Raw genomic sequence first — 21,977 nt, 5'->3', positions numbered from 1 at the left:
TTATCCGTAGGAATTAACATGATCAATAAAGGCAGATTTAAAACTACTGATTGTTATCAGATCTCGACGGCAGCTGGCGCAACTGATTGCAGTTTGAACAAATTAAAATGGAGCGTTATGTTTTATTTTAGCTATGGCTGCAGTTTAGTTCATGTTGAAGGAGCTTGAAAAGTAGTTTGTCCACCTCCGTTCACAATCCCTGCTGGAATACTGTTCTCAATCTTTCTATGCTAATTAAACATTTGCTCAAAGAAGCATGTTTTTGTAAGACAAAGTGAATTGTTTCCAGCTCTTTTGCATGTGTCTGGGATGTGATGAGAACCACTAACAGGACAAATTCAGCAATCATTGCCTCCCATCAGAACTTAATGAAATGTTGTCCAGAAAACGCAAATCTTAACAAATAATATCACACTGATATTGTTTTGTATTTCTTTTCTCCAGATGTCTTGGCAACCACTCGCAAGCAGAACACAGCACTGGATTCAGCGTATGGTCAGTGGACACATTTATTTATTTATTTATACGTATATTTATTTCTATTTATGTCCCTTTTCTCTAAAGTCAACAGTCTCACAGCTAAGAAACAACTAACAGCCTTTCTTATTCCCAAAGGGATGTTAGTTTTATCTTTTCATTTATTTATTTAATTTTGGAAATTTTGTTTTCATCCTGTATTATTTTAGAAGTTTTTTTTCTACTATGCATAGCAGCAGCACTGTGTGAGGCCCAGAGGTGTGTAAGGAAGTTACCTTGAAGATGAGACCAGCAAAAGTTAAAATCAAGTAGGGTTTTTGTATGAACAGAAGAGAGATTGGAAGATAAGATTGGGGAAAAACCTTTAAGGCCGTATTAGTAAAACAGCTGGGATATTTTTTTAAAAATATCCCCAAATATCATTGCAAAGGACTTCTCACTCCCTACGAGTCAGATCTATGCAGTTATGTGCCTGTAAAGTAAATGTTTCCACACTTGGCTACATGGGAGGTTAGAGAATCTTTTACTGAGGCAGCTGAATGGCTGGCACCACCTCTCCCTCTTAGCCAGTTTGACAGTTTAAACATTGAAGCCATTGTCTGAAGCATCACTTCTTTGATGGACCAGGAGCTCCGCTGGCCAGGCTGCCTAATGCCCTGTATCAAGAAGGATCATCATCCCTGTCACGTTCCATTACTCCCCCGCCAGCCACACCGCACAGCCCCTGGCATGGCCGGAATAGAAATAGAAATGGCGCTAAGCTGGCTAGCACTCAGATAAGATTGAGGAGGTGGTGTTAGGACAATTTTCTGACACTGCTGCATTCAAAAGTAGTCATTTTCAAACAGATGGTTGCTAACAAGGCTCATTCACTTTTATCTACACAGCTAGTGCACCCGCCTCAACTTTTTAAGGAGTTGAGGAGTCAGATCCCTTTGTCACTGGACAAATTGAGGCACAGGGGATCTAATGGCAGTGGCTGATCCAAGACAGTGATTTATAACAATACCGAGCCCATCATCCTAGAAGATGCTGGCCATTATGGCTCAGAACTATTCTTCCTACATCTCTGTGTCTTTTTCTTAGAACAGAGGCCACTTTGTCTGCTCGAGGCTTCAGCCCAGACCTCCACAGTCCCACACTGCCTCAGTAGTCTGTAAAGCCTCACTGCTGGAGGAATTACAACTCAGTTGGTAGCAAGACTTGATGAGCAACCCTACTGCTTAATCCTGTGGGGTTCTCACTACCCTAATGCTTCACTGCTCCGTTTGAAGTTTTCCACACGCAGTCAGATTCTGTCTCTGGTTTATTCTTTTTTGTGTCTATAGTTTTTTTTTCTAGCTGATTCACAAGAAAAGCCTTTTAAGTCTCTACACTGAACATCAATTATCAGCTTTCCGAGACAATAAAACACTCCATATGCCTAACAAAGCTGTTGTCATTCGGGGGCTCTGTTCCCTGTTCGAAAAAACCACCAAAGGCAGGGACGTTTTCTTTCTTCCACTGTCACCCAAACAATCACAGCCAGCACAGGGATTAGCTTGAGACAAGCACCTGCCTGTGTAGGTAGTAAAGTGTTTCTGTGTTTTGTAGTGGACGGGGTTTTTGTGCTTCACTAACAATAAAAAAGACAAACATTTTATTAGATTTTCTTAAAAAATGGTAAGTTAATAAAGTAATGATGAAGTCATGGAGCTGCCGTCCAAAATGCCAGGGCCAAGCACCTCCTGGTACAGTTTTAATTTGCCCAGCACAGATGGCGAACTGACAGGGCTCCTCATTCAGAGTGAACACTGTCAACTGGCTCACAGTGAGAAACAGAGAGAGCAAACTCTTCTCATCCAGTCTGGGTGTGAACTCTGCAGAATGCTAACATTATGGCTGGCTTATTAGTGCGTGAGCCCAAGCCAATAGCAGCATGCTGCTCACCATACCTCAAGGACAACAGAGAGCTAATCGTGCAATCAAGATGTGGAGTGTGTCATCGGGAAAAAATATGTTTGATAATACCGTGCCTGTGGCAACTAATGCCCAGTGTGTTTCTTGGCATATGTTTGAACCAAATCCAAATGTGTTAGTCATAATGTTTGCTGGGCTACACCGAGGTGATGGAGAAGTTAAGTAACTTGTCAGGAATGAGTGTTTTTAGACAAACGTAAGGAAAATGCAACTTAAGGTGTTTTAGTAATGCGTTGGGACACCATGTATGATCAGAACAACTCCAACTGATTTTTTTTTTTTTTTTTAAGTCACTAAACTGCACTGAAGGGAAGAAACACGTTGTCATCCCAAAGGAGCTTCTGGTAACACTTTATAATACAAAACAAAGAAATAATTATACTTTAAATTTAAGCATTATCCAAGTAATTTTAAGTATTTTTAGGTAGTGGATGATTAATTTTAAGTATCATATATCCATATCACAGATTATGGAGTGACTTAAGTTATGTTTCAACAGTAGGGAGAAAAAAATCTACATTGAAGTAGTCAAAATTCATTTGAAATAGTTTGCGATTTTGTAGTAATTTTACAATATAGGAAGTTCTTAAAATAAAAAATAAATTGGTACCATCTAAATTGGAACTTATAATGTTTTTTGTTTTTTGTTTCTTCAAAAGGAGTGTGCATGAAAGGAATGTCTTCTTTTCTGTAAAATACCTGGACGTTAACAAGGTTAAGCCACTCCCTAATCTTTAATATGGTTATGCAATACCTGAAATTACTTACGCATTACTTTAAATTACTTGCAGATTAAATTTAAACTCTAACCATTTCTTTATTTCCTCCAAAAGCCCGACTTTTACCACATTGTTATAGTGTACCTACTTTTAACTATTTTATAATTACATTATAATTTCAAATAAAATCCAATGAAATTCCATTTATTTACAGGTGATTTATGCCCGTCACAGGCTGTATTATAAAGTGCTACCGATCTTCTATCCTTTATTGTTTTGATGATTGTGGAAGAAGAACGCTTTCTACCATGTGAGTGCTGGTCATCAGGAACACCATAGCTTGTGATACATATCATTTTCATTCTCTTCAAACTATTCAGTGGCCCTTTCTGTCCTATAGATGAGGACATTGCCGTCCTGGCCACTTTTGCACAATAGAAATGTTGCATTGTAGGTTAAAAATAATCGCTCGGAACATTTGTGTATTGATTTGCAACAACCTGTTCCTTTTAGCAGACACATGGACCCAAACTGTGTTGTGAAATTTGAGCCACTGGATCTACTTACTGCTCAGGGGTTCAGGTTTTTCCTTTATTTTGTCGCCCATCCGTATGTTCATTCATTCACTCATGTTCACTCAAGAATTTAAGCTATGGTAGAGTTCAAGGTCATGGTGGTTCAAAGGAGGAAAGGATCTGATTAGATAGGAATATGCATAAAAGAATAATAAGTTGCAATACAATAAATTCAGAATATGAAAACCTTTTTGGGAATTTATTCAGGTGGTCAAAACCTTAGTTGCAGTTATGCCATTATGAAAAGAAATACTTATATTATTATTTCAGTGTGAACCTTTTCAGAGCATACTCTCATCGTGCCCTCATAACTGTTTAGAGTCGCAAAATGTGAAAAACAGCTTTTTAAAATGGTACAAGCTGTTTTTGGTTGTAAAATATTTTTTGAGTCCAGGATATGATCACAAATGCTGAGATGCTTTAATCTCATTTTGCTGGAGAAATACATTGTGACTTGAAGCAGCTGGTTAACTACACTGCAGAGATTTAAATCACTGTATCTGCGGAGTAGCGAATTGACAGACGAATTAACTTGTGCTCTGTCTGCTCATCATGTCCCTGACAGTCATTACAGGGTCTTTATGTTAACGGGTGATGGTTATCTTTCGACTCAGGAATCACCCTCATTTCTCTAAAGTTGATTCTACAGACTGATTCACATTTCACTAATCACTCACTCTGTTGCCCCCTCCTCCTCCTACTCCTCCTCTTCCTTCCCCCTTCGCTACAACCACAGGGAAGACCACACCCACAAGCGCCAGCACAACCTATCATGGGGCGGCATTCCCAAAGGAGGCAGGTGACCCTGAAAGAGGTACAGGTCCTGATCGCCCTCCCCCTGTTGGGGAACAAGGGTCACCTGACTCGGAGCCAATCAGTGTGGAGATGGAGGGTAAGGGGGAGGGATGTATGTCCTCGATACACTCTGACCTGCTGAGGATTGCACTGCTGGGCCCCGAATGCCTCACTGTACACTTCTAACCAGACTAAAAGTAACCCAAAAAATATATATCACTCTGGTGCAACAGTTTCCCGTTTTCAGCATGCATACCTGCAATGCAGTTCAGTCATCTTGCATTCAGTCTCACACAGCTAATGAAAAAACACAAGTGAGACAAATTCAATCAACACTTATTTTCTCCAGTTTTCAGTCATACATTTTTTTCTCTCTCTGCAAACTGTGAAGTAGACTGATTCTGAATTGTCAATGAGAACAAATACTCTCCAGTAGAACACAAACTTATATTGGAGGCTGACCATTGTTCTGAATGTGGTGGTATGCATGCTAATATGGGCTTAATGTTCTTCTGGGGTGAAATATCGCTTTCATTATCTGACTAACACGTAACTCTCTAGTTAAACCAATCTCTTAGTGAAAGGGAGAAGGCATTACTAATTGATCCTTTTGATTCATATACTTCATTAGTCCCTGCGATTCATGACGTGATGCATAATTTCCCACACAGCTTCACCTAATGGTTCCACTGACTCAAAGCCCAGTGGGGTAAGATGAAAGTGAGCTAAATGACAAGTTCTTGGTACAGTAATTGGAGACCACATTGTGCATAATCACTAAACAGAGATGGACATTAATCAATACAGCTGAGTCCAGTAAGCTTAAAAAGTGTTAGAGGATCTCGCTTTCTCCTTATGCGCAGCCATACATCTTGATGTGCTCTGTTGACATGGCAGCCATAAACGTGACGGATTTGACGACGTAAATAGATTCTGCGTTGGCACTAATTAACTTCTCGCATCAAGCGGAGATCCTAGGTCTACACAACACTGCTCCCGCATGCCCTTTCCTCATCTTTTATTTATTTAGCTCATCAACACACACAAATATCCCCTCAGCGTCAGTGTTCTGATGAGGAAAAAAAATCACAGGCCAGGTAACATTTCCTTCTCTCTTTACAAGACCATTCATTTACAATTTAAATGTCCCTTCCAGTTTTAGGCAAGAGTCAGCTTTTAATACAAACTTTGAGAATGTAATGTCAGTTTTCAGGCTATTTGGGGTTCTACCACCGATGATACTCTCTCTATACCTGAATTTGATTCTGAGTCTCTAAAATAATAATTTAAAATTAATTTTTTCAAAGTAAAAAGACAGTATAAAACAAAAAGAATTGATTCCCTAAAAATTGTGGCATACGCTTTCAACAAATAACATCCCACCAAGCTCCTCCTGTTCTTCAGACTCTGTCAGAAGAAAATACTATAGGGAACAAGCTGTTTAGAAAGATGCTAGCGCCAATCTCCCTCATTACACCTAAAACCACTTACTTTGGTTTCTACATACTTTGATGTCTCTTTCACACTTTTTAGCTTTAACTTCTATGGTAGAAAAAAAAAAGCGTTATCAATAAACGTCATTATTAATTCTCATAACTCAGCACTCGTCTTTCCACAGCTTGCAAAACTGGTGACTTTTGCAGCAAATAGTATTAATATTTTTTTTAAAAAAATGAACAAAATGATCTGTTGTTATCATTCATGTCTTCACAGAAAGTGACATACGCTGTTTTACACTTATTGATGTATTTGGCACAAATTATTTTATCAATAAGGAGGTTGTCTGCTAACATCAGTGAATAACAAAATCCTTATGGTAGTTTTCGGCTAAATTAATAAAATCTACTTTTTCTTTCTGCTTTTACTTAATTTGCTACAATGTTGCACACAGGAAAAAAAGCTACAAAATCCTATATTTTAGAAGGTGGAATCGTCACATTATTTAAAAAATCAGTTCTGCTTGAAAGGTTTCATTGTTAACTCAGACATCTATAATTTCTGTAGTTATAAGTGCTGCAGTGATTTTGAATTAGGTTTTATTACTGCTCAAGTTTAAAGTGCTCTAGTTTAACTTCAGTTCTGTTCTCACATTTTTAAATACATCAAACATTTCATTTCTCAGTAAGAGCATAAACTCTTCCACACCAATCCTCAGCTGCCACAGTAAATGACATGACCTATAAAAGTCTAACCAGTTTCTGAATATTTAATTAATTCTTGATCTTCATTGTCTCGAGTATCATTTTTTTCCTCACTTTTCAAGATGACAGTTCAAACTTAATCCTGATTAACATTCCAAGCATTTGGCGTTTCAGCAGCTGTTACTCTGAAACGATCTTGTAACGAAATAGGAGCTGCAAAGCAAGAGAAAGTTTTTGAAGCTTTGCTGTCTTGAGTCAAAGCATTTTTGCAGGTTTACAAAAGAAATGCAGTTCATTGGCTAGTATTCAATGAAGACAAAACATCGTGAAGCAGTGTTTTGTTCTCTTCTCGCTGCTTGCCTGTGCACACACCGTGTCAGAATCCGTAAATCCTCACCATGTAAAATAAGCTTCCATTCAGGCAGAAACACTGTGCGGTGGCAACGATGAGCCGTTCAAGCTTACATTTTAAAATAAAGTAAATAAATGACAAGCAGGACCTTAAACCAGGAAGTCAGAGAACATGTGGTGTGTAAGTGAGGCTGTTACACACCTCCCAAACGATGTGCCAGTAGACAGATTAGGACACAAAATAAACTTATGGTAAAAGTAAACTAAAACTTGATTTAATGATTGTCCATCTTTAGGCCCAGTCTTTACTCAAAACATAGTGTCCAATCATTACAGCACCAACTGACCTTGAGGCTAAACCAGTGTGAAATAAAGTTTTCTGATATACTTCTGATTACTTTCAGCTGTATATATACTGCTGTGATGGTTGATGTTCATATAATTAAAGATATGAGCATGCTCAGGCAAAGATTACTAATAACAATAATGTTGAAGTAATCCCTGTGAGGCACAAGGTCAGCCTTCAGACTGCTCTAAATACTGTTTCTGAAGGTTTTTTTATTATTCCTTTTTTATCTCAGTGATGTCAAAGATGGGGGTGTCTCATTATGGTCATTTCAGGGATACACAACTGCTGTTCAAACACTGTCTGCAACGAGCAGCTGATTAGAGCAAAGCCGGTTTAAATGGATAGTGGCAGAGGAGCTAAAATGTCTTGTTTCAAACGGTTGATTAGCTGAGGGGCTAAGTGTAAGTTTAATTAAGATTATTTAGAATATGGAAGCATGCTCCTGTAATAGTAGAAGTACTAATGAAGGTAGTGGTGGTAGTACTCGACTAATCCGTGAATAAAAATATAAAACTGTAAATGAGCTTAGTAGGTCTTGTTTGTGATGCTCGGAGGTTTACACATGTAAAATAATAAATGGGAAAGTAGCCGACGGGCTGAGTAATATTAGTTATAAGGACAGCTGCAGCTGTCTGCCATTAAAAAAACACAACTGACATAGTATTGAAGATGAATGATCAAATGCTATAATCTTGAATTGGACTTGCTGTAAAGGACTGAGATTTGACTCGGCATGCACTGTCTGTCTGCAAGAGATGCATCATAAATCTCATTCTCATCTGAGGAAACAGATGTGCATGTTAATCAATACTCCTGTAGGCACTAGCTTGAAATGAGTCTGGCTTCACATTTGTATATGTGAGGCATCTCTATAGGCATCGAGTGTGTTTTCTTTCAAAGTGCTAAGCCACCATTTATTACTTATAGATTCAGCTATGAGCACTTATAAAACACTTCATAATGCACAGCAGTGGCTGACAGGATTAAAAGTAGATGCTAATGGAAGTGCTGATGCTGCTGACATACTGCTTGCCTACAAACTTGGAAACAACTTTGTTAGTCAAGTTTTGGCAGCAGTTAAGTTGCCATGAAGCCCCCAGGCTACATAATCAGTGTAAAGTAATGTGAAACAGAAACTCTAGACCTTACTCACAACAGCAATTTAGACTTGTTAGAGAAGGAAAAGCCCAGGTGTCACTAATGAGATTAGAAATGGCTGGAGTCTCTTCAAGGTCCCAGTGAACTCTGTCAGGATCATCAGCCCCGTAAACAGAGCTTAACCATCATTTACTTTTTTCTGCACTTTTCTTAATCTAAAATATCTGTGAAAAACATTTTTGCAACCCCTGTTTTTCATAGAAGATGCAGAGATTGGAGAGCGGACTAAATACTATATATGGTTGGAAAAATGATCAAAAGTGTCAATATATGTTTACTCCTAATAGGAGAACTTTTTTGTTTTGAAAAAGAGAAAGGTGCCTTAAGCCTGCCAAACAATTCACAATGACTATTCAGCTGTTTATAACAGTATAAACAAGTGAAAACATGAATGAAATTCAGGGCTGTTCTTACCTGAATTGACAAAGTCTTTAATTTTGAGGTTTGACCACAGTTCCTGTGATTTTACTCACAGAAAATAGAAAAAGAGGGGGAGACTGGTCTTGTGGGGCAGCAAACATGATACAAAACATTTGGATAGCTGTTAATCAGAAACTTCTGCATATGCAGACGTCATAAGGAATATTACATTAGCTTAATCACTGCTGTCACCATGCACTTCCCAGTGGCTGCAGCTAATTTGTCTCACGCAGTCATTGCCAAATTTGCCTCAACAAATGAACTTTGTCACACACCGAGCAGAGGGCTCATCGGTTAGCAAGAACATCAGTCCACCTTAGATTTTAGCTTCTTGTCTAAATGTTGTTGTGCAAATAAGCAAACAATTGAAGTGAAGCATCTTAGCCAGATTTTCAACTTTTGCCTTGAAGCTTTGACTTTTAGGGGCAGCCCTACTACACACATTCAAAATGTACAGTAACACAGGGTTAATCGGTGTCCTAAAAGGCATCCAATTCTCAAACCACTAGTATAGACTTTAAACACTAACCTTCACTTCTGGTTCTACTTTTCAACTTGTGGCCTGTGTAAGATGGTGATTTCCTTCAGGGCAAAACTAAAATTAACTTTGGAAAAAGGATAATTGGTAAGGCAGTCACTGTTATATTGAGAGTGTGAAAGAGCACCTGTGCTATGGGCAACAGTTCAGATATAATGGCTCAAAAAAGTAACCCCAAATTTCAAGGTTTGCCTTTGAGTGGACATCTCTAAAAGAGCCTATGAGCAGAAATAAACCCTTTTTATTAAAGGTGCGAATAAATAGAAAAGGCAGATATTCGACACATAAGCTATGCTAATCCTAAATGCATTATCTCTTTAGTGTAGCTCAGTTATGGTTTGCTCTGATGTGGATAGCTGCATTACATTATGTAAAAACCAGAAAAGACTAAAAGGCTGGGGCAGAGACCTGCTGACCTGCTGCTATTTAGAAAAGAGAACAGCAGTCGGGTGCGCTCGAGCAGTTTCTGGCTGGGAAAACGCCCACCTCTCCATTTTGTGTGAACACACATTAGTCTCCAGGCTAGCAAAAGTGTGTTGCATCAGATTCCCGGTTCCAGACCTCTCCGGTTTGTTTTCTCCCCTTCGTCTGCCCTCTATTGTTATTTGACCTTTTCCTTGACTCTTGCACATTTAGATGAACCAGCGTGGGTTGGACCAAAAACTCAGGTTAGCAGCTAATTTAGCTGACAAGCGTGGGGAGATGGCTCGATAATAGAATCAAGTCGGGCGGGCGTTTTCAATCTCATTAAAACACTACAGGAGGAGAGCAGAGAGTGAACTCGAGCTGAACCTTTTCATGAAGGAGGGCTGGTGTCCTGGGGGGACATTGATGCCAGCTAGTTTTCTAAAGAGTTATTTATACTTCTGAAGACCATGGCAACAGACACAGCCTGTATCATTAGTCAATGAGCTCTGACTGTGTCCCTTCTAACCACCCTCCAATATCCACTCCTCAGAGACACTTCATTCCACATCAGCATGCGTACTGTTCGATAATCAGATATCCGAAATCTTCTTAGACTTGTTTGTCTTAAATGAGATAAAGTTGGTAAAGTTGTAAGCAGTGTGTTGTTATAAATAAATACCCAATGTCATTTCTCACTATTTAAAAGAAAGGGACTTATTTTTGTTCTACTTTCATACTTTTAAACACAAAAGTGTGAAGTTGAGCATTCAAATATTTAATGCATTTTTTAGATCTTTAGGGTCAGACAGAGACTGAATATTCAGAACATGCTCATTATGACAGTTAAAGACTACCGTCTGCCAAATTTCATTCAACCCGTCGCTCTGTGTTGACCCTACTGGCTGTTTTTGCATCATTTATCACAAGTCGGGCCACGATGTGCGCACACATTAAGTGTTTGAAAAGCTGCTCCAGTTTGGACTTCCTGAGTCCTAGTCGTGGCGTAAAGGTTATGCAAAACTAGGCCATCTTTTCCCTTCACTCAGCTTACCAGCACTTCACAGCGACTGAGTGACATCATGTTTTACTGCAATGTGCTATAAAGACTAACCTTTAAAGGCATTACACATACCAAATACTTCACTTTCCATACTTGGAACTTTTAATGGCTTTTTATTCCATATTGGCTCAGGGTGTCACAGAAATCCACGGGGCCCACAGTGGTGAAATCCAACTACGCAGTAGTCCCGGCCCTTAGCCTTAACCCCTTACCCTTTTATCTGTCTCATTGACCTCTGGGGGAGTGTTACTCCCACTTTACCTGCTTGTTTTCTTTCTCTTTGTTCTTTTCTATGTTTAGTTGGACTAACCCTTTAGCTTTACCTGCCTCCTTTGTTGAATTCTTTCTCACTGACCCTTTTCATCGTCTCTTTATGATCTGCCTTTCCAATTTTACAGCCGATGGTTGAAACTGTGTGCAGGTGTGTGAGTGGCCCGCAAGTTTCTCCATCTCTTAAAGCAGCAGTTCATGCCAAATAAAGCACAATTATAAATGTGCACACAAAGACAATTCAAAGAAAAGATTTCACACTTCAGGTGATGTGGCCACTGATTTTCCTCACCTTTTATTTGTGCGTCTTCATTACAGTGTAATATTATTATTGTGTTATGCTTTATGAAAAGTGACTTTGGTGTGGACTGTCTCTTTAAGTTTACTGGTGAAGCCAAGATTCTTCCAGTGCCACATTTCTGCTGCACCAGATGCATTGGAAGCATTTTGTTTCACCATCCACTGAATGGCAAAATAAACAGCTCTTTTTGTTTCTGATGCAACTGCATGTAAAAAGGAAAAAGGACCCAGTGCATGTGCTCTGCATAGTTTACGGGTTTGTGATGAGTAAACCCGATACCAATTTATATAATGACAACAAAAAGCACATTTACTCATGTAAGTAAACTGCAGTCCAGTAAAAGATGCACCTATTTTTGGGAGATATCAGCCTCTGAAGATTGTGTTCATGGCCCATTTCCTTGAGGAAGAGTCTTTCTTTTTTTCCAGCAAGATTTGTTTTTTTAGGCAAACAAAGCTCAGTCACCTTTAGATGTGCTGACGTGGCTTCATCAAGTGTGGAGGCTGATAAATTAGAAGAAGGATAAATCAAATTAAACCTGTCTGCACAAGAAGTGAGAAAATGTGTTTTTTGGGTAATCTGGAAGGCTAGACCCTTTAACCAAACTATTTCCTGTCTGGGTTTTTGAAGCAAAATATATTGTTGCTGCTGCTTGAAAACATGTCTGTCTTCTCAAAGCACAGGTGTAGATATTGAAGGATGTCAGGCAGACACCAGATTCTGATTACCAGATGTCTCAGCATGGTTAATTTACCAATATTCAATCAAAACTGTAATGAGATATATGCTCTGTATGCATCAGCACACCAGGAATGAAATGCAGCGCTCATTACAACTACTTTTCAATTGGAATGGATCTGTTACATTACACCATATCACCTTAGCTCGTGTGCATATATTAAACCGCATCCAATTGGCTGAGCACTGAGGTGGAATATTATGCAAATGCCTAATAACAAGTGTACATGATTGAATTCACTCTGTCAACAGCCAGAGCCCTGCACACATACAGCCCGGATATTCCGTGTATCTGTGTGGACACGCACACTGATGCGCACAATCATGCTCCATTTGCTAACCATGTCTGTCAGTGTGCAGACATCAAGTATTAAAAATGTCAAATTACTAAAAGCTCACAGCAATGGGGCAGAGCTGCTCTGCTTTTCACACAGACTTGAAAAAAGGCAAATAATTAATTTGTTCCGATCTTCAACCTCAGGGTGTCTCTCAAGAGTTAAATTGTTATTTTTGGTGTGGAAGCATTAGCAGGCGGGGGGCAATGCTTGTCTATGAAGCCTGGGGCAATTTTGTCTCATTGGCTTCTCATTGGGATGGAGTAGCCATTAACAGAACAATTACATGCACTTGTAAGCTTGCAGAAAGCAGAAACTAATTAGGGCTATTTTGGAACGTCTTCACTTGATACGAAAAAAATAGAACATAAATTGTTTTCCAGGTTACAAAGCATTTAAACACACCCTTGAGAAAAGCCTTCTCCACTGGAAAAGTTGTGCGTGAGAGAAAAAGCTCTGAATTATTATGCATCTGACCTTGACAGTGTTGGTATTCAGTCCCTCTTTATATTTAATATTTAAAATTCAAGTTTTGTAGAGTGTTAATGCTTTAATGTCCTGCAAGACATGCAAAAGGAAATTTTCACAATTGAGCAAGTGTGAAACTTCAAAGGGTTCAGATTACCGGTAATTGGTGTCATGGAAGAGCTTATGGGTGTTTGTTAATGAAGTCGATTTGAAAGCTTGCAAAGACAGGATCCATTTATTTAATCGCGCACTCCTAAGATAAATTGTCACTTCCATTGTAATTTGTTTTCAAACTCGCCTTTATCACCTGCAGGGGAAAAAAGGGAAACTCTTAAAACACACCTATCAACAGTAAGCCCTCCATACTTTGTTTCCCCTCGTGCAAAAACCAGCACCAATTAGTAAGATGTGGCACAGGCAGCGCTATGTAAAATCTGCCTGTTTACATAACCTGCCGTGCTATCTATTTTTAACAATATGGATGCAATCATAAAGTGCTTCTCTTCCTACGGCACTGTGGAGGAACGCGAGGCTTGTTCTCCATCCGTATCACAGATGCCGCAGAGCACCAGGCTTCAAAACCCAGCAGAGTGACGGTCTGTCACTCACCCCGTCAAGTCTGCATCTCTCACTCTGCCTCTCTCCCAGTCTTCTTCTTTTAATTCTTCTCACATACATTTGCTCCCTCTCAGTCTTTTTCTTTTTTATTTTGGTCCTCTTCTTTTTCTTTTACACTTGCTCCCCTGTGTCTTGGATCCTTGGGTCCCCACAAATTCCCCCCCCCCCTGCAACCAAGGTTGAATTTCATTCCTTCATCTTTCTCTTCAGTTATTTTTTTTTTTTCCTGGCTATCAACATCCGTCTCTCGCTCCTTCTCTCCTTTGCCTCGACACATGCAGCCATCTGTCTTTTTACCTTTTGGCAGACTTGGGGTACTGCTATATTAAGCCACCGCTGAGCCAAGTCCATGTTGAGTTGACACAAAAATATAATGTGACAACGCTGGAGAGGAACACTGATGGAGAGCTGTGTAATTAGTGTAAAACATGGGGCGACCCCCCCCCCCCCCCCCAAATAAAGACTTTTTTTGAACTACATATTTATTTAGTTGCACACACTGTTTCGTTTTTAAATGTTTGTGAAGTGGTGCAAATTCAGTAGGTAAAGTTGGCGAGCACTTCCTGTCCGCCACCTAGCTACTCGCCAGGCTGTTGGTATGATTCACTGGGTATTAATTTCACTGTGACCGGTGGCACCATATGTCCCACATACCCACTGATTGAGTTATTCAGCCTGCTCATGAAACATGTTGTGACAGGCCATTCATAGGTTCTGGGTTTGTTTACCTCAGCTGTGTGTTTTACCTCCTGCTGTGGCACTTGACTCATAGCCCTCAACCAGGAGGAACATCGCTATAAGCCTGTAAGCACAGACACTGAGGACGGTGTCGTGGTCCAGAGGGAGCAGATGACTCACAGCCACCGGGAAGCCACGGGGGTGACGGGAGACAAAGTGCACACCGAGATGAGAGCAGAGTTTTACCACTCATTACAAAAGCTTCACGCCGCCAGGGAACACATCAGTTAGATCCAAAATCTTGGAATCATACTGATGCTGCAAAGCTGATTGAAAGAAATGCCCAAGATTAAAAGAAGTGGTATTAATGGGCTCACTGCAGCATCACTCCTGATTGCCTCGCCCACTGGGATTGCAATTATGATTTATGACTTTTTAATGCGGTCATAAGTTGAAGCAGTCATAAGAATAAATGGCTAAAAACTGAGAATTTTTAATTGGAAGCTCTATTAAAAGCATTATTTCCAAAAAAGATTAGTGCACCACAGAATCCTTCAGCTGGGCAAACGATGGTAAATCACCCCTCACAATGAATGCAGTGATACATTATGAAGGGATGGTACGCTTTTACAAGCACACCTGCTCAGTTCACATAAAAGAAGTGAAACTTTTTCGCTTCTTTTAACTTCATGACCTAAATAATTGAATCTTTCTCCAAACACAAATTGCTAGAAACTGTGTACATACAGCTCTGTTGTAAAGAGAGATAAATCTTGTTTGATTATTATTTCAACATATCAGTCCACTGTTGTAATGAGATTCTGTCAAATTAAAGTTGTGATGACAGGAGGCAAATTGCTCGTCTTTCCTTGTCATGTGTAGTGTAGTTACCGTGGTCTCTTTTGAGGCTTAAGAAAATGAATTTAGATTCCACTCATTTGCGCTTTTGTCTCTTGTGCATTTGTGCAGAGATTTAACTGAAACTTAGCGAGTCTCTGATCAGATTTTCTCTGTGTAATATCTTACAATATTTCCCTCTAATTCCATAAACCCAGTCAGAAAGGCCCTTTTTGACTCTCCTAACACATACTTATTGCCTTTAATAATGTTATGTAGGCGGTTTTCTTCCTGCTCTTCACCATACTAAAAAGTAAAAGTCCTTTAGTGTCAAAACCGATATCCTCTAAGACTGGCAGAGACCTCGGGTTCTCTTCGTGACTCCCTGGCAGACTAAGATGATATCCTGAAACTGCACATGCTTGTTAGCTTTCCTAGCAATCAAGAGACGTTACTGTCTATACAAATCACAATATGTTATATACCATTGTCACAATGCCAGATTGCTTCACTGATCCCTGATTGCTTTTCTGTTTTATTCATTTTTCTGAGAGGAATTTTAATTTCTCTAAGTTTTAAAAGTAAAGTAAATATTAAAACTATTTATAATGCAGACCTAATAACTGAACTGGCTGCCTTAATACTCATCCACAAATCGCTCTTTAAACGCCTTAGAAACTATCATCAAGGCTGATTTAGACATAATTGTTTTCCATTTTAATTCCTCCACTAAGCTTTCATGTGCTGCTGAATTTAGCTTGTGGGGAGCACCTGCATTCTTCTCTGTTTTCAGTTCAGCTCAGCTGTCCCCCTCTGCAGACTAATCAGTTTCGCAGAACTGTCATTAAGGGCAGAGAGAAGGGTCTGTCACCACAGATGGCAACAGCCTCTTGCAAATGAGCTCTGATTACAAGAGGTGGCAGGTTTCTCTCTCCTTATCATCCCTGCCTTTCACGCCATTAGGCAATCACGGTGCTTGGGTCACAGCTCCTAAGGACAGTTACATGGTAGATTTACCTTAGCTAATGTCCTTGTGTTCTTGGTGTGCTGTTTCGCAAACTGTCCCCTCATCTTCATTTTGAAAGAATTTGACAACCTCATTTGAGTCTGTGTTGGCAAAGGTGCCAGACTCGGTGAGCTATTGAATAGACCTGTTATTTTTGGCTCGTTCATCGTACCAGGTGCTCTCGCTCCTGATCCTCGCATTGGAAGGCGAAGTCTGTGAAAATGACATCAGGTTGCTGCTGCTGTGCTCCCATCAATATTTAAAGCTCTAACTCATTTCAGAGTTGATTCCTCACTGACTGGGGAGCTCTTGGCCTCTGCCTGTCTGAGGTGAAAGCACAAGTCCAAGAAAGAAAGGCTGTATTCATCTATTAACAGTGGAAGGAAAGGAAGCCAAGAGCTTAGTTCAAACACCCCTCCCATGCTGTTTCCCCACATAGTGAAGCTCCTGTAAACACAACCTGTCTGTCCCAGCTGTTTCTTGACCTATATTAGCTCTTGGAAAAAATGTTTTTATTTTTTTAAACCTTCTGGCTCAGTCAGAAAAACTAACTGGAGTACCTTTTTCTCTTTTCATCTGTTTTAAGGTGTGAGGCGACCTCCAGAGCAAGACAAACCCAGTCCTAGTGTCCATTATACTCTTCTGATTGCTTGTGTTTTGGTGGCCTTTGTCCTTGGTGCCTTCCTGTCTGGCTTCCTGGTTTCATGCTACTGTAATCACACAAGCCACAAGACCAAGAAGTTGTCGAAAGACCCCGAAGCCCCAATCCCGCATGCTCTATCACTGCGCAGCCTGGCCAAGCTCAATGGCCTCCTGGACAGCCAAAGTAAGGACGACAAGCTGGAGGTGTCATCTCCCAAGATCTACAACTCTTTCTTCGCCAACAGTAAGGAGCATCACCCATCGAGGAGAAATGGTCATCATGGAATGACAATGGGAGACTTGGTCCATGCCCAGCATCACCAACTCCACCATTCCTCAGAGCTGTCTGGTCTGCCTACACCAGACTCGACCCCAGAGCTGCCAATTAAGAGCATGAAAGCATTCAAGAACCAGTGGGAGAAGAATCAGAACTGCAACAATGCCAAGGAACCAAAGTCCCATAATATTGGCTCCAGGCCCAGCTCTGCCCTGCTTCACCAGCAGGTCTTCCCCTACTCCCATGGACTGTCTAATAGCCACTCAGCAGCCGGACACCTTCATCCCGATGAACGCAAAATCCACAATGTTGAGCGTGTGTTGTCTCAGCAGCCTTACGCTGGCTACTCTCAGAAGGTGATGGAAGTAACCTCACTCGATGAGCTTCTGAAGCACATCCACGAGGCTAGCGGCAGCAAGAACTCTCAGCTAATGAGCCCATCTGGTCTGATGGCCAGCGGAGGTGGAGGCCAGCTAGCCTTTGCCAACCGTATCCAACCTCAGATACCTGAGACAGAATCAGCCCCCTACTACAGCTCATCCACTTTACCACGTGACAGCCTCACCCGTCGCATGGATGTTCCCCCAGACATTCCCATGCACCACCAGTCTACCTTGGAGAGGAGACATTCCTCCCAAAGGCAATCACTGATTGCTGCAGCCACCAAAATGCCCAACGGAGGTGGAGTAGTAGGAGGAGGGGGAGGAGGAATGATCCCTCGCCAACACAGCTTCAGCCAACGAAATGGTGGGCCCCACCAGCCACCTCCCCTTTTGGCGCGGATGAACTCGACGGGCAGCGCGTGTGAGGTTCACTATCCCCTGCTTCCCAATGGATACCTGGCACGTCAGCACAGTTATAATGGAGAACAGCAAGAGGTTCCACACAGGGGTGCGATCGTCCGTCGGGCAGCTTCTCTCAAACCTGACGTCCCTCCCAAGCCCTTGTTCATACCTGCCACATCCCCAGTCAATGAACAGGGAAAGTTCAACTACTGAGGGGTATGCTCTTGGACTAAGAGAAGGAGCCTCCCCCCCTCCCCTCATTGTGTCATCTGTAAGAAACTTTGAAGAAATGCAGTGAGTTTGGGGTTGCAGACCTTTACCTGAAAACGCAACCAACTGTGTGGCACCAGTGTCACTGTGGACAAAAGCCTCAACCAAACTTGTTTTTTGCCGCTTCTTTTTGTCCAACGAATATCTTTGTACCATATTGGTATTGCTTAGCTACTTGCTTATTATAGAACCGCTTACTTGGGTGACGTGATGCCACCTCCTTATATTAGGCTGCCAATGTCCTCAATGTGGATTTACAATGCAACTCCGTTTTTGGACACGTTGATGTTGGAAAAACTTGACACATCAGTCATCTTGAAGACTTAAAAGCTCGAGGCTCGCTTAGATTCATGCTTTTGCTTAACCTTTTCTGATGTAGTGTTGGTATCCGGTCCCCACCCACCCCACCCTCGAATGTGTTTATATTATGCATGTGTGTGTATATATATGTGTGTTTATATTTACACCGTATATGTATACATATACATATGCAGTATGTGTAACCTGTGGTTAAAAAAAAAAAAAAAAAAAAAATCCCCTGAAAGTAGTTATGTCTTTGCCTTACTATACTCTCTCATCTTTGGGCATATCAAACGATCCCCCCGCCCAAGCCCTAAGAAATATCTTAGGGGCATCAAATGTTCATCAAATGTTGTCATTTGGCTCCAGACACCAATTCAAATTTGGTCACAATGACAAGACAAAGGAAATACTTCAACAAAGCAGCTACACTCGCCTTCTCTTTTATTTTTTCCTGTCCCAGCTGATGTCAGGTGACAACATTCGGGTCCATTTAAGTTCTTCAAGAATGTTTCGACAACATTGGTGCTCCGCAACTCTAGTGGGTCTAATATTCTTTGAAATGGAAACAACCAACATGTTTCTCTGAAATTTTTTGGACCCAAAGAGGACAAGACAAACACGTCTTGCCGTCTGGTGTTAGGAGAATGAACACTGAACATCGAACAGACTGCAGTTATCATAATTATTAACTCTGTGGCTATTGGTTGTAAATAAAGGAATAATTACTAGCCAAATTTTAACTGTATGTGTAAATGTGTGCCTTATTTAATAATAGTGTGTGACATGGGCTTAGGGGTCAATGCAAGGGGCTCAGATGGCAACTATGCTACAGTATATTGTAGGTGTTTGATTTTTCTATGGTTGTCAGTATGTGTCATACAGTATCTATTGTATATGTGAAGAGTTTCATTCCAGAATAAGATATTTCTCATCGATTCTAATTAACTGAATTAATAGTTTGACTGTAACACCCACTAATAAATCATATTTTATGTCATATATTGACTATAATTTTTTTACAAAGTAGGCTAATATTTTGTAAATTATCTAATTTTTTTTTAATCGACGTAAAATAACTAGTACCCTTTTTTCAGCATTGTTTTGGAATGAAACCCTTCGTTTTTCACTTTTCTTTTGTTTTCATCCCAAAAGTGTGAGCCTACAGGTTTTTAATGCGAGTGTGGGACACAGCAAGTACAAAGCCTGAGACTGCAGACATTCAGGTTTGACTGTATACTGTCACTTTCACCTGGGTGTCGATTTCCTTGTAGGTGCCATTGTTACGTTTTTGTTTTTTGTAGTATTATCTTCTTGGGTTTCTAAAGGAGCAGTTCACAGTTCCTCTTAAAGTTATCACCTACAGATGAGTAGCCATTGTAGAAGTTGCATTTACCTTATGGGAGGAAAAAGTGTCTTGCTTGAGTTTTGAATGTCAGGATATATGTTTTAGCAAGTGTGTGAAACCATACGGTTTCAGTTCTGTATGAAAATAAATCCAGGTTGGTGGCATGTAGCATGACTTCTACAATGGTTACTGCTGTAGATGTTGACCTAGTGGTGCCACCGGGTGTTGAATTTCAAAACATGGACAAGAAATATGGAGCAGTGCAATGAACTCTGATCCGACAGGCTGAGATTGTCTCTTGGATCGATACTTGGGAAGTGATTGTGGAACCGGTTCGCAGGTGACCGTGCTGCCAAACACTGCTGAGGATTTTCACCTCATTAAATGGTGATGCCAGCCGGCTGTGCCTCAGACATATCACCCCTTCAAAACTCAACTGTTGTACTTTTCAGGAGAGTCGCTTTGACCACGAGTGGCTGGAACCGTGATCAATTCTGTGAAAACAGCACTATGCTATTTACTGTATCTGAAAATGGTGTTTATTGATTGAAATTTCCCAGAGCTCATTTGACCCAGTGTAAAGTTTACCATTCACACTACTCCAGCTTCAGTAAATTAAGGAAAAGTACCTAACATTTGTAAGGAGAAAAAAAAGTTGATTTGGTAATTAACAGGCAGCAGAGCATTAAATAGCCTTTCAGACGGCAAATAAAAAACATCCAACTTGATTTAGGGTTGGGGCGGCAGTGTTTCATAAGAGGAATTGTGGCAGCTACAGTGTCTCAATGGATTTATTTTTCTGTTTTGGTCTAATTTTTTTTTTGTTTTGTTTTTTTTTTTTTTTTTTTGGTAATTTGTTTGTTTGTTTTTAATCTGCCGGTAACAGATTGTACGGAAATGGGGACGGTCTCGCCTCTTAAAAGTTCTATCAGTATTTGATTTGGTGTAAATACATTCTATCTGGGCGAGGTCTCATTGATTCAGTATTATGTTTTTCTCCGTTTGATTTCCAGGCTTTGCCTCTTGACTTACTATGAATTTGGTCTCACAGAATATCATTGTATGTCTCTTATACTAGGAATAAAATGGAAAATATGATGAACGTTTCACTGGTCAATGTGTCAAAATAATCCCGGTAACATCGTTGATGGTCATACACAAAGTCTGAAAACAAGAATAGCAATTGCAGTAGCAGATAAACCAGTAGCTCATCTCTGAGGCAGAAATGTTTAGGTGAGATGGTAATTCAAACTATACTTTGAGACTGTATATTATAATAGATACACTGCTCAAAAATTAAAGAAACACTTTTCTAATCAGAGTGTTGTATCAAGCAGTTTGACCTTGTGACAAGGGAGTAGGTCGAGGAGTTGTTAATCAGTCTCAGCTGCTTTACTGTTAATGAAATTAACAACTTGTGCAAAATAAAAGTGTGGTCTTAGAGGTGGATGCGACTTACATTTTTTTCCTGTTTATTTTTTCACTAGTTTTGCATTTGTCAGTGTTTGTAGCATGAGGCGATCCCGGACCCTACAGAGGTTTGATAGGTAGTCCATTTTCTCCCAGTGCAATCTCAAGAGAATGGAGGAGATTCCCAGAGACTGGCAGTTACTCTAGGAGAGCTGGACAGGGCCATAGAAAGTCTTTAACCTATCAGCAGGACTGCTGTTTGCTTTTTTGTGCAAAGAGAAACAGGATGAGCACTGCCCGAGCTGCAAAATGACCTCCAACAGGTCACTGGTGTGAATGTCTCTGACCAAACAATTAGAAACAGACTTTATGAGAGTGACCTGACTGTCCAGTGTCTTCTAGTGGGCCCCGTGCTTCCTGCCCGGCGCCATGATGGCCAATTGGTTTACCGGTATTGGTGAAAAGCCCTGGTCCCTGTGCTTTTCACAGATAAGAGCGGGTTCACCCTGAGCACATCTGAGATATGTGAAAGGGTCTAGAAAAGCTGTGGAGAGTGTTATGCTGCCTTAAACATCGCCCAGCATTACCAATTTGGTCTGGGGAGGCATATCTACGAAGAGATTTACGAGCTCTCTATGATAAGCAACTGTGCTATTAGATATTGGGATGAAATCCTTAGACCCATCATCAGACCCTACGCTGGTGCAGGCGTTCTTGGGTTCCACCTAGTGCATGACAATGCTG

At 40.5% G+C, this 21,977-nt stretch overlaps 1 protein-coding gene across 4 annotated transcripts in view; it reads left to right on the top strand.

Annotated features, from left to right (window-relative positions):
* sema6e (sema domain, transmembrane domain (TM), and cytoplasmic domain, (semaphorin) 6E) overlaps window positions 1-20,921 on the top strand; it is a 146,924-nt gene extending 126,003 nt beyond the window's left edge. For 2 of the 4 annotated variants that reach the window (XM_005929455.3, XM_005929457.3), the window contains 3 exons: window positions 445-495; window positions 4,467-4,622; window positions 16,788-20,921. In XM_005929455.3, coding sequence (XP_005929517.1) covers window positions 445-495; window positions 4,467-4,622; window positions 16,788-18,118 — 1,538 coding nt within the window. In that variant the 3' untranslated portion in view covers window positions 18,119-20,921. The remainder of the gene's footprint in view (window positions 1-444; window positions 496-4,466; window positions 4,623-16,787) is intronic. The other 2 variants (XM_005929459.3, XM_005929460.3) reach the window with 2 other exon arrangements.
* Window positions 20,922-21,977: the final 1,056 nt, after the last annotated feature.

Source organism: Haplochromis burtoni, unplaced genomic scaffold, assembly GCF_018398535.1.
Source record: "Haplochromis burtoni strain Fernald_Lab_line unplaced genomic scaffold, NCSU_Asbu1 Contig_124, whole genome shotgun sequence".
NCBI classification, from domain to species: Eukaryota; Metazoa; Chordata; class Actinopteri; order Cichliformes; family Cichlidae; genus Haplochromis; species Haplochromis burtoni.
This window is presented reverse-complemented; position numbering and strand designations above follow the sequence as displayed.